Source organism: Condylura cristata, unplaced genomic scaffold (assembly GCF_000260355.1).
Source record: "Condylura cristata isolate star-nosed mole 26May11 unplaced genomic scaffold, ConCri1.0 scaffold00004, whole genome shotgun sequence".
Classification (NCBI taxonomy): Eukaryota; Metazoa; Chordata; class Mammalia; order Eulipotyphla; family Talpidae; genus Condylura; species Condylura cristata.
Window position 1 is genome coordinate 18,990,637 of NW_004567105.1, and position 16,979 is coordinate 19,007,615.

Below are 16,979 nucleotides of genomic sequence, written 5' to 3' on the forward strand. Positions count from 1 at the left end.
TCCGATACACACTGAAGTCTGAAAAATGCTGACACATACCATGTAGAATTAGTATATAAGTGATTGCAATAATGTATGTATGTATGTATGTGTGTGTGTGTATGTATGTGTGTATGTATGTGTGTGTGTGTGTGTGTGTGTGTGTGTGTGTGTGTAAATAGGAACCAAAGGAAGGGAAGGAGGGAGGGAGGGAGGGTAACTTGCTTAACTAACAAAATCCAGGAAAGGTAGTAGTAGTGATAGTGGGTAGAGGGAACAGTCTTTCATGTGGTACTGGAATACTAGTTAGGCTGAGTGAAGGAACCAATATGAAGTGGTGGTGATGGTCGTCTTTTGCAATGGTAACCAAGGAAATGAAGTCTTGGAGTAGACTTAAATAACCTGAGTAGAGGTGGGAGCTCCAGAAACTTACAATCAGAATGGAAAGGACATGCTAAAGTTAGTAATAACTCTGGATGGATTGGATGTTGTGAGAAAAACTTCTAATAGAATTAAGAATTCAGTTTTGAAAAGTTTAGCCAATATTGCTCAACCAGATGGTATGTCTGTTCAGGAGTAGCTAATTAAACTAGAGATAAAATAGAAGGGTAAAAGAGCAAATGAGACTAAGAGCAGAATTGGAATCACTGACCCTAGAGAAGTTACTTTATTTAGACAGAAAGATATAATTAGGAAGAGTCTTAATGCCATTGAACTCGAGGTCAGAGCATGCACTGTCTGTGTACCACAGAGAAATGAAGGGATATAAGCTATACTGAAAGGGACTCTTGAAAATAGAGCAATTCCAAGTGATGATGACTTTTAGTGCACAGCTCTATCCTTGGATAGCAGTTACAGAATACAAGTCAAAGTCTTGGGAAGGTTAGGAACTCTGTGAAACCAGAGTTTGAAGGATCGCCAGCATGATGCGATGGAGTGGTTACAGTTCAATACATTTCTAATGCCTGTATTCTTTGTACTTGGTGAGTTAATAACCCTAAATCAATTTTTTACTAATAAATAGCCTCTTAAAATATAGCTTACCTTAAATTTTAACCAGATTTTTAAAAATGTTTTGAAAAAGTGTTGATTTAATTGAGCTGTTCTCTAGCAATCACAGCTGGAAGTTGCTGCTCATCACTATCAAACTTATATAAATAAAAAGGAGATTATAAAATGGAAAAGTATCTTCTGCCCTTATTTCTGTGTTTAGTTTTTTAGCTATTGAAATGATCTGTCAGATCTATAGAATTTTTAATTAAGAAAACAAAAATGTTCATGTTAAATTTACAGATAAGAGCTGTGCCTCCCTAAATATTGCCAGTTTTATTTTTGTGAGCTTATTCAGTGACATAATGAGCATCCTGTTTCCTTAAGCATTTAAGTGTAGGTTCTTGTGAACTGACAGGATAGACGCTCTTAAGAACTGAGTAGGCTGATGGAGCAGCTGGTGTGACATTCAAGTGTTCATATTGCCTTCTAGCTTCTGAACAGAAGGGAAAAAACAGTTTTAATTTAGAAATTTCTTTCTTGACTATAGCTGAAATTCTCAAAGTCAGTGAGAATAGAATATGATAGAACACTTTGTTCTCCTATTTAACTGGAGATATAATATGTTCTTATATTTGGTGGTAAGCTACGCAAGATTATATAAAATTAGCTTTATTTTTTACTTTCTTCAAATACTTTGTACTAGGAAAGGAGTGCTATTAAAAAGAGAAGTTCATGAAATGCTTAAATAGAACAATAGAATAGGGGGAAATGGTATAGTTTCTTTGGAAAGAGGAAAAGGTAGGTATCTATATTTCTCTGTTAAATTGGTTAAAATTTAGTTCTTACAAGTGTTGAAAATCATTTCATATACAAAATTAGCAAACTGGGTGTACATTTCTTCGAATGAAAGAAATTATTTGCAGTGTTTGTGTAATACGTGCTTTTAAGTTGAAAAAAAATTAAATAACTTGTATTTAAAATCAAAACAATTTAAAGCTGCAACTTAGTATTTTTAGACTGTGATCTACTTTCATACAAATTAAGGGTAATATAATAAAGAACCACAGGTCATTGGCTTAAATTGTTGCAGGGAAACTGGACCAAGTTGGTAATCCGACGGTTTGGTCAGAGTTAAGGGCACATTTACTGTCTATATAGTCGTAGTCCTGCAACACCACCATTGTCTGCGAAGTTGTTAGCCTGGTAATTCTTCTGCCTATTCCAGTTACTGCATCAAAACATTGGACATCCACCCAACTGGAGCCTGTGGGTGCTTCCGATACACACTGAAGTCTGAAAAATGCTGACACATACCATGTAGAATTAGTATATAAGTGATTGCAATAATCCTCAGTGTGACCCAGCACTTAAAGTTTATCCTGGCTCTACAAATTCAGAGGATATTTGTTTCAAGGTGGGGGAGGGGGTGCTTAACTCTCAAAGTACAAACTTGCAAAATTGGGACTACTTTTTGGGAGGTAACATCTGTTGTCAGTTTGGAATAAAGTGATTCCAGCCTTAAGATTTTTATCATAAACTATGTATAATTAAGTACTTTGTTGGTAAATGCAAATAATCTATGCTGGAAATGACAATTATCAAAAACCAGAGTAAATTTTTTATAACCCTAGGGGGAGAAGTGAATCACCAATTTAGAGTACCTGTAATGCTTTGTTTTGTACTGGCATATTTCTTTATAAACTAAAGGCTGTGGGGAATAGGAGCTGTGTTTGAGACTAGGATAAGGAAGCTTATTCACACTTTCCCTGAGCCAAACTGCTGTAGTGTGGTTTCATCATTTTAGTTGAATCGTGAAATTCTGAAATAGAGAAACAAAAAAATAAGTAAACCTTGTAAATAACACATGCCGATAAAGTTTTATTGTTATCTCTATAAACTAATTGCAGGCTCTGACTAAAAACAGATGAAAACACTATGGTCAGGATTATGTAGACACCCTCCCCACTGGCTCTGTTGACAATTATTTAAGATGTGGAAAGTGAGCCTGGACTGAGATGTTGTAGGGGCAAGAGACCACCATAAAGGAAAGCAATAGAACATTTCAAGAGTGAGGGAGTAGTTAGAAGTTGCAAAGGCTACTTAGATAAGAGACAAAAGGTACCCATTAGATTTACGTCTGTGGTCACCTTGAAGTATTGCACTAGATTGAAAAGGTTTGAGCTATGGATAGGAAATAAAGTAGAACTAGCAATTTTCAGGGACCATGGTAGCTATTCAGATTTAATGTGAGATGAGGGTTTTCTGACTAAATAGTCTTTACTGGTAAAAAATTTTACTTCTCTATTATTTAGAGCTAATTGCTAATTGTTATTACCTTATTGATTCGGTATAATTTTAATGTTGACAACCCCTAACATTATATCTCAAGTAAATATATCTTTTCCTCCAGACTTTATGAAATACTGAAGTTCATTGTTATTACTTTACAGAGCCTCAATAATCTAGGACTCTGCTTAAAACTGTTGCCACTTAATAGCGTTGTATAATGCATTAGAAAATCCAAAATACTCGCATAGTCTTTAAAAAAACTTAAAGGAAAATTAAGTTTATATATCTTGCATACCAGGGTAGTTTGAAAACTCTAATTTTATAGCTTTTTCTTAACTCTTTACATACTTAGCATATTATTTTAAACATATAATTATAAAATGTTATTTTGCTATTTAAATTATTGCTTACTGTTGTAAAATACAGACATCAAAGACGAAGAAGGCATGTTTCTGCCTTAAGTAAATTAATAACTTTTCCATGTAGCAGACCTGAACTTAGATATTTCTGTGGCAATTACACTGTGCAAACAGACCCTCTAGAGGACATTTAAGGTGGAGAGTTTCAGATTAGCAACATTTAGACTGGATTTTTTTTAATTTATGAGTTAGAGCTTACTGTCAATGAATGCCAGGAGTATCCATAGTGAGCCTCAGCTTAAAGGTTTACTTACTCCTCTTCTGACAGCTGTCTACAAAGGAAGTTGAATTGATTTTTTATGTTTAAAGAAAAGCAGCTGAGAAAATAGGATTTCTTGAATATTCATTTTGTAAGAATCAAATGGTGTAAGTTATCAGTATTAGCCATTTGAAGTAGAATGCCAATTACTGCCCTGATAACTTTTAAAATCTATACATTATGATTTATGTTTTGATCATTTATTCTTTTTAATAATTTTGTGTTTTATGCTTGCTTTATTAGAAACATCTATCCTTTTTGGAAGTAGATGATTATGAATGTTTTGTTTCACTGGCTATAAAATGAGCAATTGGATTTGATCTCCAGCATTCCTCTGGCTTGTTAAAATTTATAAATGGTTAATGCTTGATTTTGATTTAGCAAATTTTAAACAGGTATTTTCTTATGAATAAAACTAAGCCATCTTTAGAGTATTTGTTTTGTCAAAACCCCAAATCCATAATTTATGTTCATATAGAATCAGTTATGGATTAAGCTCCTTTGTAATATTATTCTTTGAATTAAAAAAAATACAGATCTGTAAAATAAAGCTAGTAGATAGAAAGTTGACGAACATATCAGATGAAAATCCAAAGACATTTCATTGAGTATTTCAATGAAGTGTGGATATCGTAAGAAAGTTGTTTGAATTTTCATGAGAATCTATGAAATCGAAAGTAACTTCATGCATTGAAGTAGTTAGAAAATCTGTAAACATTAGAAAATTGAAGAGTTGGATTTAGGAGTATAATTTTTTGTTTCATTTTGAAATTTTACTGGAACTGGAAGTGATTTCAAAAAAATCAAGCGTTAAAGTAAAATGATTGGTTTGTAGCAATTTTTTTTATTTACAACCAGTTTTTAAAATTTAGGGCTGAAATTAATGAAGTGATTTTTTTCTTAAGCTTATTATGACCACAGTTTGTATGTCTTTGAGTTTACATAGTATCTTTCTGTTAATTTAGAAATTCAGGAGGCTTTTAAAATGCAAGTGCATTTACTTGGAATCAAGTGATTGCAATTTAGGGAGCGCAGATTTATTATAGAAACCCAGAGTGCCCTGAGGAGCGCCAAGTGTTGGGGGCTTCTTTTACAGAGGGAGAAAGAAGGGCACTGTAATGCATGAGGTCTAATGGTCCAATGAAGGAGTCACAGGTGTGAAAGTATCAGATAGGGAGCTCTCAGAGTAAAAACAAAAGTTTATTTTTATCAGTTTTTTCAAATATGGTATTCCTTGGTCTTGCAGTCTGTTTTGAGCATTGGCAGGCTAGGTCTGGTGAGGTTAGAGAAGACAGCAAGTAGTTTTTCTGTTGTGGCTTGCCTGGTCCTATTTTAAAAAGGCTCCCACGATGTACTATATACAAGAAAGAACAACCTTTTCTGTTTGGGATGTGTCATCTATTAAATAATCTTGTCTAAAAGCTAAACAGGATTAATGGAAAATAGGTTGCTGAACACGAAGTCACTTACATATATTAACTGTGCTTAACTTTTAAAGATTAGAATTGTCACAAAAAGGTATGGCGTGCTGAGGGACCTGTACTGTGGTTCTCCAGAGAAACAGAACTAATCAAGGAGAAATTTTATATATATGTATATATGTATGTATATATATATATGTATAGTGCACGTGCACACATGCACACACACATATAATGAGATTTTTAGCAGTTGGTTTAGCATTTACAGAGCCCGACAAGTTCCATGTTTTGCCATCTGCTAACATCCCAGGAAAGCGAGTAGTTTATTTCAGTCTGAGTTTGAAGGCCTCAGAACTAGAGAATCCAATGATATAATTCCCACTCTGAGGGTGAGAAGAGTGATGTTTCATCTCAGCCATTGAGCAGAGAAGGGGGGTGCAAAGTCCCCCTCACATTTGCTCTCTTCAGACCCTCACTGGAGTAGATCATGCCCACCCACAGAGGATGATATGATTTACTTAATCTACCTATTCAAATGCTAATCTTATCCTAAATACCCTCATAGGCACCCCCAGAAAAGCTCTTTAACCAAATATCTCAGCCAGTGGTGATCCAGTCCACTTGACATAAAATTAACTGCTAAAGATTCATTTATCCATTTTGGATAACTTACTGTTAGGAAGGATATTTATTTCATCTCATTCTAGTTGTGCCCTCTAGTTCACTGTAGGATATAAGTGGTCAGTTTTCTACATTACAAAATTTCAGATACTTGTAGTTACTGTGTGTCTTCTTCCTTTAAACTAAATTCCTTCCAGTTCTTCCATGGGCTGGTTACCTGGCTTTTTCAAGATTCTCTTGTTAAGTATTTGATGGTATGTACTTGATGGTATGTATTTCATGGTAATTCAGACTTGACTAGTGCGAAGTTCAGTGGTTTGTTGTTTATAATACAAACAAAAGTTGGTATGTCTTGCACTGTTGATATTTTTTATGTGTTCAACCCATCGAATGCTTTTTCTATAACAGAGCTTCATTTACATTATGCTGTCAGAATTCTCTTTTTCTTTTTGGTTTAGGAGCCTTATTTTTTCATGCATTTCTCATCTGAAATGTTTTGGGAGACTCCCTTCTTCTGGGGAGAGGTTATAATCTATACAATGTATCTACAGATATTCTTAAATAATAACAAAAATAAGCTAACATATTTACCTTTACTGTGCAGCCAGGATAAATTCAACTTGTTTTACATACATAACACATTTAAGGAGGTGTATACTCTTGTGTTTTCTGTTTTACAGATGAGCCTGTAGCATTATAGGGATGTTTATTCAACACACCATAGAATAGATCTGTTACCTCTCTTTGTTAGATGTTAGACTCCTTGTTATTATTGCTGTCAAAGATAGCTCTGGTGGTGGGACGTGAAAACATATAAAGTGAATTATCATCCTATTAATACATACTAAGCTTTGAGTAAACTGAACCTTTGTCTTTGAATTTATACTCTTGCATTTTTATGTCATAGTTCTCCAGTTATGTTTTGAAAATGAGATGTAGGAGACCATTCTTTTATACCAATTAAATTTAACCTGTCTTTCTGGATCCTGATTCTGTCCTCTAACATACTTGCTGACTTATTAAAATTACCTACAGACTGGATCAATGAAACTTCGGTGTTTTCAGAAATCAGAAATCCAAGAATGTATTTGAAAAACCTTATAGGTTGTTCCTTTTGTTCTAATACATTATCTTTTCTGCAGGAATGATTATATAGTAATAATTTTTAAAGGTCCACACTTCATCCAGCTCATTATTTTATTCCATAATGTACTTAACTATTCTTTATTTTTGGTAGTTTTTTTAATGTGTGATTTTGTTATTATTGTTAAGTCTAGGTAACTTCCATGCAGGCTTTCTGTGATCTATAAGTCAAGTGACCCTCTGAAAGAAGGAATTGAAATTGTATAATTAACAAAGCTGTCTATGAGCTCTGCTCATTACTGGGATCTCTCAGTCATCCTTTTGTGTTCTTCTGGGACCCTACCCATTCACAGTAAACTTTATGTCAGTTAGAATCCACCTTATTTTTCTTTTTAGAGATGCTGTTTGTGCAGCTCCTTCTTAAACATATCTTTGCTTTTCTCCCTAGTCCCTCAAAGACTGTCAACAGTTACTTGATCACAGACATCATCTAGGGATTCTGGGTTAGTTACATAAGCCAATAGGTAAAGCAGTTTCCACATAACATGTCTTAAACTTTTCAAGCAGAGGATCAGAGAGTCCTTTAGAAAACAAAGAAACACAAAATTAAAAGTCCTGCTTTTGTGATTATCACGTTGTAGCTAACAAGTAAAAAGCAAAACTTTGTTGGCCTTGTATTGTTGTGAATCCTCTAGTTAGGTGAATGGAAGAGCAGCATAAAGGTAGAAAGGAAAATAGTGGGAGAGACTACAGATGATCTAGAAATAGATAACTTGTAATTACAGTAATTTAGATAGTCCACTTTTTTGAAGTGGTTCATTTGCATTTGGTTCTTTTGCTTGGGCTTTCCTTTCTTTAAAGTAAATATAACTGCTAATCATATAATGGGCAAAGCCCTGTGGGTTGCAAGTAATAGTAACAAAAAAACCCAACCTCAAAAAAGGAACTTAGACTAATTACTGAAAATGTCAGGGACAGACTCAACATCAGGAATTGATAGACGCAGAGCTTCAAATGATCCAACAAACCAGTCTCTCCCTCTGCCCTTTTGGCTCCTTTGGAAGAGACTTTCCATACAAGGCTGATAAGAAACCAGTCTCTGCCTGGAGTCACAGCACCTCCATTGTTATATGGGCCCATGTTGGGTCACATGAACATTCCTAAGCCAGTCATCCTATGACCAAGAGCTTATCTGAATATGTGGATGAAACCTCATGCAGACCTGCTTCAAAAATTGATCTCTATACAGCACATAGTGCTGTTGCTGAGAAATGGGAGGAAATATGCTAAGATGGCAAATACTGTTTAAATTGGTACATTTGTTTTGGGTTTTTTTTTTTTTTTGACCTACAAAACTTCTATTTCAACCCAACATGTAGTGTGAGGGAATCATGGTTATTGATGCACAAGTAGAGATTCAAATCTTAGCTCTATTATTTATCAGTTCTGTTATATATTACTGTTGAGAAATTTAAGAACATTCAATGAGTAACACCTTTCCTCTTGCTTGAGTTCTGTCAAGAGAAAAGAGAAAGATTCTAAACAGTTTTACTGCTTACTGCCAAAGCTGAACTGAAGGGCTTGGTTTTTGTTTGATAGGAAACGGTTTTCTAATATTGAACCTAGAATTAAACAGTTATTTATTCCCATCCCAGGCACATTGAACAATACATCTTTTACCTGGGAACTGCCCTTAAAGGGACAGTCAAGAGTGCGTGAAGTTCCAGTAGCATGCAGAGAAGTGAAGAGGCTGCATATATATCTAGCTACTTACAGGAAACCTGTCAGCTAGTTTATTTTATGTTAGTAATAATTGGAGGGTTGGGAGGCCAGAAGTTATTAAGGAAAATTCCTCTTTGTGGAAACCAGAGGAATGTTGACATACATGCCCCTAACACACAATCTTAAGAATCTTACCTTTCAGACAAATAACAATTTATTTTAAGGCTGGCATGTTAAGAAGTCATCACATGTTGGCAAGGGAAACTCAGTGGATTATCAAAAAACTACTTTCATATTTAAAAAAAATTAGATTACTAATGTATGAGTAGGGGAGAACCGACTGTGTGCTCAGATGAGTAAAGCTGGTAATAATTGTGCATGCATAAAATTTTGTGAAGTGAGATACAGGAGACAAAGAAAGGGAAAAAATGTTTTACAAATCTGTAGCTACCATGTTCTTGCAAATTTATCCCATGTCAAGCACACTTTCAGTCCACCAACCCATCTTCAACAAGCTTGTATGAATTCAGTTTTTTAGATCATTCTCCTAGGTGGTTCTCATATTGTACGTCCTGAACCTGTAAAAATTTGTTGGAAAAGCAAATTATAGCACCTCCCCTCATCCTACCTGGTCTAAAACTCTGAAATAGGATCCAACAATCCATAGTTTAAGCCCTCTAGGTAGTTTTAAGGCATCACTTATGAAAAAACCACCTAACATGATTTGCAAACATCCTCATAACAATTTAATAACTAAAGATTCATTGCATTTCCCAGTAGTCTTTTCTAGTTCCTAATCATTAAGTATTTTATCTGTTAAATATGGAGGAGATGGGTATTTGGGGCAAAGAGAGATTAAATAGGTAAAATAAAACAGCTGAATGCCAAATGGGTATGAGCAATAGAACTGTTATTTTAATCCTCTGAATTTACATATGGTGACATGTTTTAAAAAACGTGACAGTTTAAAAAAATTAAAAATTCAATACATGATGTTGCAGAAAAATGCACAGTGGATTAGATGTAAGAGATATTAGGAAGAGAGAGAAACTGGGGGCAGGGAGAGGTAGTGACTATAATGTATGTAGGGGGACTTTGGAAGATCAAGAAGAAAAAGCTATATAGAAGAGGCTTTCTAAAGGAAGAATGAACTAAGCTTAGTAACTGACTGACACTCCAGTGGATGGAATAAAGGCTGTAAGATGTCAAGTTCCTGTGACTGGGGAAGAGAATTCTCCAGTTATGGAATAAGATGAATTCAGTGTTGGTTACATTAATTTTGAGGTGATTATTAAAAGTACATACCTGGACAAAGTTAAGAGTTGAACACTTTTGGTAGTATAAGTGAGAAAATTAAAGTAATGCATCTTGTTTATTCCTTAATACTTAACTGAGTATCAGCCACATACCTGGCAGGGTTCTAGGTTCTCAGGATGATAGTAATGGACAAACCCATGCTCCGCATTCAGAATCAATTTTGTAGGTAGAGAGAGCCAAATAAACAAGGCGATTTCTGATAATAAAGGACAGCAAGGAATATAAAGTACCAGAAAGAATGACTAAGGAATGAAGAATTTCTTTTTAGATAGCTGGTCAGGGGAGACTTGAGACAGTGTCATTTGTCACAGTTCATGTGTGGATCATCATTTTAAGAAGTCAAAAAATGGTACTATCACAGAGTGGCTGAGGAGACTCATAGGAAAACATATTAAAGGAATCATTGTACTTTTTGCCCATCCAGGGGCTATTCGAAATGAAAGGTTTTGAAGGAGATGTCTGTGTAACGGAAGGAACATGGACTTGGAAACATCCCAGCTCATCCTTTTGAGGCATTTGTTGGCTGTGCAGAAACTCATCAGTTACTCTGAGGCTCCCTCTTCTCAGTAGAGGATGGAGTAATAACACCTCGGGGGTTAAAATGTGATGATGAACTGAATTTAAAGCAGTTAGCTTAGTGCTTGAGATAGAAATGCTTAATGATAACTAATAATACCAGTAATGCTGAATGGGATATAAAATTGTGTGAAATGCAGTTACTAATGTGAGATCTAATGTCTTATGCTATACAGTTTTATTTATTACATTAGATTTTTGGTCTTTTATCATGCAAAATATTTTAAAGTTATGTGACTGGTTAAAATATATTTTTACAATTTAATGCTGTACTTTGAATAACTGCTTCATACATTTAGAAGGTGTGCTTATATGTTATAAAATGCTAAGATGGATTTTACTTATCTTTAATTTTTTTTTTTCTTACAGATGTGTGTATCTCATGATTGATGTCAAGAAACTAGTCATGGGCCAAAGATCAAGATACTTCTCTGGGAAATGCTGCTGATGCTGCTTTACAAAGTTAGACAATGAGTGTTTGGCTTAAGAAAGATTTTCATATTTAAAGGATTTTCATCTTGGATATATATCAAGTGAAAATTAGAGTCTTTTGGGAAACATTTTCCTTCTAATAAATTATACTTGTAATGAGCGACATGGCTAACAACTCTGTTGCTTATGGTGGAGTAAAAAACTCTCTGAAGGAAGCTAATCATGATGGAGACTTTGGAATTACGCTCGCAGAACTGCGGGCTCTCATGGAGCTCAGGTCTACAGATGCATTACGAAAAATTCAGGAAAGCTATGGAGATGTCTATGGAATTTGTACCAGGTTGAAAACATCTCCTAATGAAGGTGAGTTTTATTATGTTCATTTTCAGTCCTTTGTGTGGTGACCACTGTATATTTGACTCATAAACAGACTTACTGTCTTGGCTAGTATATTATTTTGTCATAATTTTAGTTAAAGATAGGTTCACTCATATTGGTGCAGTTAAAGTAACTAGATCAAAAAGTATTTGCAGATTAACTTATATATTTTTGTTTGGTCAGAGGAGATATTTTCTGTTCTTGTACATATTATTGCTACTTGTTTACTGTAGCAAGATTGTCTTTCCACTCCAGCTCTAGAGGATGGAATCAAGCTTGGTAGCCCCCAGGGGGTTCAGTGGAAATAAACCTGCTCACTGTCCTTCATTTTGCCAGGCCGCTTAAAATACTTGTCACTGCTGGTAACTTAACCGAGCTGTTTTTAACCTAAGCTTTTGGTAATTTGTTCAGAACATCCTACAGCAAAGGGAATAGATTAGAAAGATAGTTGTTAGTTTTTTGTTTGTTTGATTGTTTTTTAACTTAGCAGGCATTTCCTTTAATTTAAAAGTTTTCTATTTTAGAATCATGTTCAATTTCCTTATGTTTAAAGAAACATAACTCTTGATTTGTATGTTTTCTTTTTTAAGAATGAAGAAAAGTCATTATAACTTCTTTGTTTTATGGTCTTTAAAATGACTTAAGAGGGATATCCTTCTATACATTGATTATGTTAAACATAAATTTGGGGTTAGGAGCTTTTAGGAAAGATACTTCTAAATTTCAGAAGAAGAGGGAGGCATATCTATGAAAGTAAATGTTTGGTTATTACAATTTATGTTCTTAAGGGTGGAAAATTATTAATATCGAAACTTAAAGTATGGTACTTCATATTCCAAAGTCATCTCTAGAAAATTATGCAGTATTTCTCTTGACATTCTTTTCAGACATCTTATGCCTTACTACTATTTTAATAGCAAAAGGTTATATCAAAAATTATTAATGTCTTTTAAATCATAGTCCTACCTTTGTTAAAAATGTTATATAATTTTGCTTGGGTTGTTAATTGTTTTAATGAAGCAGTATATACCCTAACAGGGCTTCTTCTGATAACATGGAATATATTCTTTTTCTGCAGTACCTCTTAACTTTTCCATACATTCTGTATCTTTTGCTCAAGCCCTAACCATTAGAAAAATGTACTAGCTACTTATACCTTACATATGCTATATCATTTTAACGTAGCTGGGATCCCGTTGTTGGTATACATTTGGAGAATCAGGAAATGATCTTAATAGATAGTAATTTGACAAAATTCGGAACTTGTTCACTTTGTAAAGCCATTTTGAGATACTAGCTAATTATGCCATTTTAGATATTTGTACATTAATATCTCAATTGGTAGATTGATTCATTCATTCAAACACAATGTACTTCTACATTTCATCTAAAACTTGTTGTATGGTTCATAATTACCATATTGACAGACTTTAGCATTAAGAAACCTTCAGTATAACTACAGTTTGAACTTCAGTATTAAATCTACACTTGACTGTTTTTCCCCTCCCTATCTTTCTATTTCTTATTCAAAATTCCTGTTTTTCTAAAAACCTTTCCATAATGCATTCTTACTTTCAGCAGATTCTGAATAGTTTGCACTTCCGTTTCTTTTGCACTGTTATTTTGGGAAGCACTCTTTATATTGATTTTGGTTTAATTAGTCATATTTATTATGTTAACTGACAATTTTTTTATCCAGTACCATGTTTTTTAAAATTTTGGGAGGGAGTGATTATATGCCCTCTTTAACAACACGATGGAAGTTTGTGCTAATCTTCAGAAACATTCAACACTAAAATTTTGTGTATATTGCTGCTAGCCTGTGCAGTTAAATAGAAGCTTTTTTCTATTCCTAAAAATTCTCAGTCATTTTCTTCCTAGTATTTCTTTGTTAAAATTTGTTTAAACAATTGTCCTCTGTTTATATCCATAGTTTGTCATTTACCATTAGTTTTTGTGTTCTTTATCTTCATTGTTTTTCTACATTGACATTCTTATTTTTGTTCTAGCTCACATTTCTTGATCCTTTTATCTTTACACTAGCTTTTGATATCTTTTCCATTTTATTGTGTTTCTGCATTAACTATGTTTTACAGTTAGTGGTAGAATAGACTTTCTAATAAAATTTCTAGAATTTCTGTAACCCTGGTATCATGTTTATTGTTCACTAGTATTTCATTAAACAAAAAATAAAAATGAATTCATAAAAATTAAAGACAGGTACTGAGGGATATCTGTAAGAGACAGGCCCCATGGACTTATAAAAGGTAAGGAAACAAATGAGACACTTAGCTTTTTAAGTGGTGGTTGCTAAAATTAGGTAGAAGAGGAAAAAAGACAATGAAAAGGAAACAGGACTAGAGAGAAATAAGAGAGGTATGTGATATTTCCATGTTTCAGATGGCAGTTTCTGTTTGTACTCTAAAAGTAAGGCTGCCTAGTGATAGAGCGATACAATGAGAGTAACACATATACGAAACATAGTCTAACTCTGGATTAAAATTAGCCTTTTACTAAGAACATGGCTAAATTATCATTGATTTACATGCTGCTACAAGAACGTGCTGATACCCAGATAGATGTGCTTGCCTATACAGGTTGACACAGCCATTTTGGGCATTTTGCAAGGATATAGTAGCCAGCCACATATGTTTTAATACTTGCATAGAGTTTACCAATGAGATCTTCCTATTGATGTACTACTTAACCTTGTCTAGAAATTATTTCTGCTGTGTTAGAGAATTATACAGCTGCTTTGGTGTTATCAGTTTTCTTTGCTTGTGAATTCTAGTAACCTAGATATTATTTTTTAGAGTTGTACATCTTGCTAATGCCTGAACTAGCTTGACTTTTAAGAGTTTTTTGAAGGGCAGCTTCCTGAATACTGTGGGCATATTTTCTTCTCAAAGCCTTCTTTTCTGATTCCATGGCATTATTCCTGTTAAGGCTTTTATTCCTCATACTGACTAGCCTCAATATCAGTGCTATCCTTTAGAAGTGCCTAGGCTTCTGTTCATCTGTCTCCATTGGTACATTCTCCTTAAGTGGTGTTACCCACATCCATAGCTCCCATTCAGGTTTTTCACCTAAGCTTTGGTCCTAAACCCTGGTACTTCTAGACATTTTTTCACTCTTTTTAAACTTCACCTTCTGAAAATATACTTCTTTCCCCTGCCCCCCACCTTTTCCCAGTGAAACTTTTCAACCTTGATTTTAACAGGAATCTTTTACCAGTTCTGACTCACTTGGTAGACAAAACTTACTTGCATACATAACTTCTCTTAAGGGAAGGGTTTGCATTTCTATATCTCCATTACTCTGGTCAAGGCTGCTGTCTTGTCTTGCAGTAATTCACTAGTAACATACGAACTGGCATCTTTTCCTGTCTCATTCATGCTGCCTGATGATTTCTTGCTTAAAGCTGAAAGTGATTCCTCATTGCCCTTAATGCCAGACTTCTCAATTAACAAACTTTTTTGCCATCTGACTTATGTTTACTTCTCTAATCTCATCTCTCAGTATTTGCAGCATTGCATAATTTTGGATTAATCACAGACTGGGTTGTGATTAACTTGTGACTTGTCAGTTTCCTCCACCAAACTGTTGAGTTCCTTGAGGGCAAGTGCCACAGAAGGGTATCATGCCTGGTTCAGTTTCATTTGTATGTTTAATGCCTATCAGTATCTGGTCTACAGTGTATAATCAGATACAAATATACAAGTTTGACTTCACACCAGTGAATCTTAAATATTGGGGACATTCTCTTTTGAAATTGTCCTTTCCCAAGAATAATACGCATAAACAAGTTTTCATATACTTCCTTTACCTGGAGAAGTCAGAGTGGCTGCTGCCCCACCACCATCTGTCTCTCTTCTGTTCACTTTGCCTGTGTGTGCTCAGACTTGCTTGCGTGCGTGCTCACTCTCTCTCATCACATACACACAAATACAAATACTAATTTCAAGTATAGAATTTGGAAAGGCTATAGTATTTTTTGTATGTTTGCCATGATTTCAAGTAAACCTATCAGCTGCATTCCAGTATCATACCTGCCCCCCATTTTTTTCCTAAATTGAGATATGATTATATTAATCTCAGCTGTTTTTATGCTACCTTTTCTTGTAAAAGTTCAAGCTATTAATGAAATTTGCATTTTATTCCATAATATGACCTTTTCAGGTATAAAGTCCATTGATTCATTATTCATAGAAAATAGACTTTTTTACTTCCCACAGTGATGGATCATGACCCTAAACGCATATAATTCTGAAGCTGCTTTTGGAGTATATTTTCTCTTTGTGAAGCTAAGTGAGCCTTAAGGATTTCAGTCATGCATGCCCTTGACCTCATTCTCACAGCACTATCCTCAGCTGAGCCAGTAGGACTGCACAGATTTCTCATTATATTTATTCACATAATATTCTTAATGCTTTGATATCATATCTTTATTTTTTAAAACTAGGATTATGTAATCATGTTAGTTTTACCAGATTAACTACTGTCTCCTCTCACAAACTCTTTCTCCTTGCTCATAGTATAAGCCTCTTCATGCACCTGTAATAGGCTAATCCCCACACATAGGATTCCATTCCCTCTTGCCTCTTTACAGGCTTTATTCTACTACCAACCTTTGTTTCCTGTATCGCTTATGCTCTGTTTTTACTTATCATTTCCACTGTTAAGTAAATTTTCTTAATATATGTCACTCATTCAAAAAACAAGGTTTTATTTGCCCAGTTTTAATCTCCTTAACTGCTTTATTTCTACCTGCTGCATCACCTAAAAAAAAAAAAATCAGTTTCTACCCATTCATTCCCATTCTTTATTTCTTTAAATTCTTTATAATCAGACTTTGTTCCACAGCACTCGTGAAGATTTCTTGTCAAGATCATCAGCCTCCATCTGCAGAAAGCCAGTTGTCCATTCTCTGTCTTCATCCTGCTCAACCTTGTAACACCATTTGATATAGTCAGCCCCATCATCTTTTAAAAAAAAAAACCTGCTAAGGCAGAACTGAAGCTGCATCCATTTGTGCCTGTATCCAACCTGGTCAGCTCCCTAGCTGACTGCTCCCTACCCTCAATCTTTCTGTCTGAACTGAACTGTTTAAGATGGTGTCTGAAGTCGCACAGGCAAGTTAGTCATGTATTGAAGACATATATCTGTTACTATTAAGCTTCTTTATTTTGACTTACTTAAAACTCTCCTTTTCTAGGCTTCCCTAGTACTACATGAGCCTGTTTGTATGCATCCCCACCCTAACTATTTCTTCTCAGTTTGACTGTTTACCTGACCAGCAAGCAAACTTTTGAGTGCTCCCAGTGCTCACCTCAGCCCTGATCAGGTCCATGGCTCCAGAATTATCAGGATGTTGATGTCTCTCTAGCTCAGATCTTTCCCTGAGTTCTGAATACAGCTAGCCAGCTGTCTACTAGTTATTTCCATTTAATTGTTTAATGAGTATCTCATGTTTAAAACCTTGACCCCTAC

General features: G+C 34.7%; 1 protein-coding gene across 1 annotated transcript in view; it reads left to right on the forward strand.

Annotated features, from left to right (window-relative positions):
- The first annotated feature begins 11,050 nt into the window (after positions 1–11,050).
- The window catches only part of ATP2B1 (ATPase, Ca++ transporting, plasma membrane 1), a 58,046-nt gene continuing 52,117 nt past the window's right edge, over positions 11,051–16,979 (forward strand). The window contains exon 1 of the mRNA XM_004675825.2: positions 11,051–11,474. Within this exon, the coding sequence (XP_004675882.1) occupies positions 11,267–11,474 (208 nt within the window). The 5' untranslated portion in view covers positions 11,051–11,266. The remainder of the gene's footprint in view (positions 11,475–16,979) is intronic.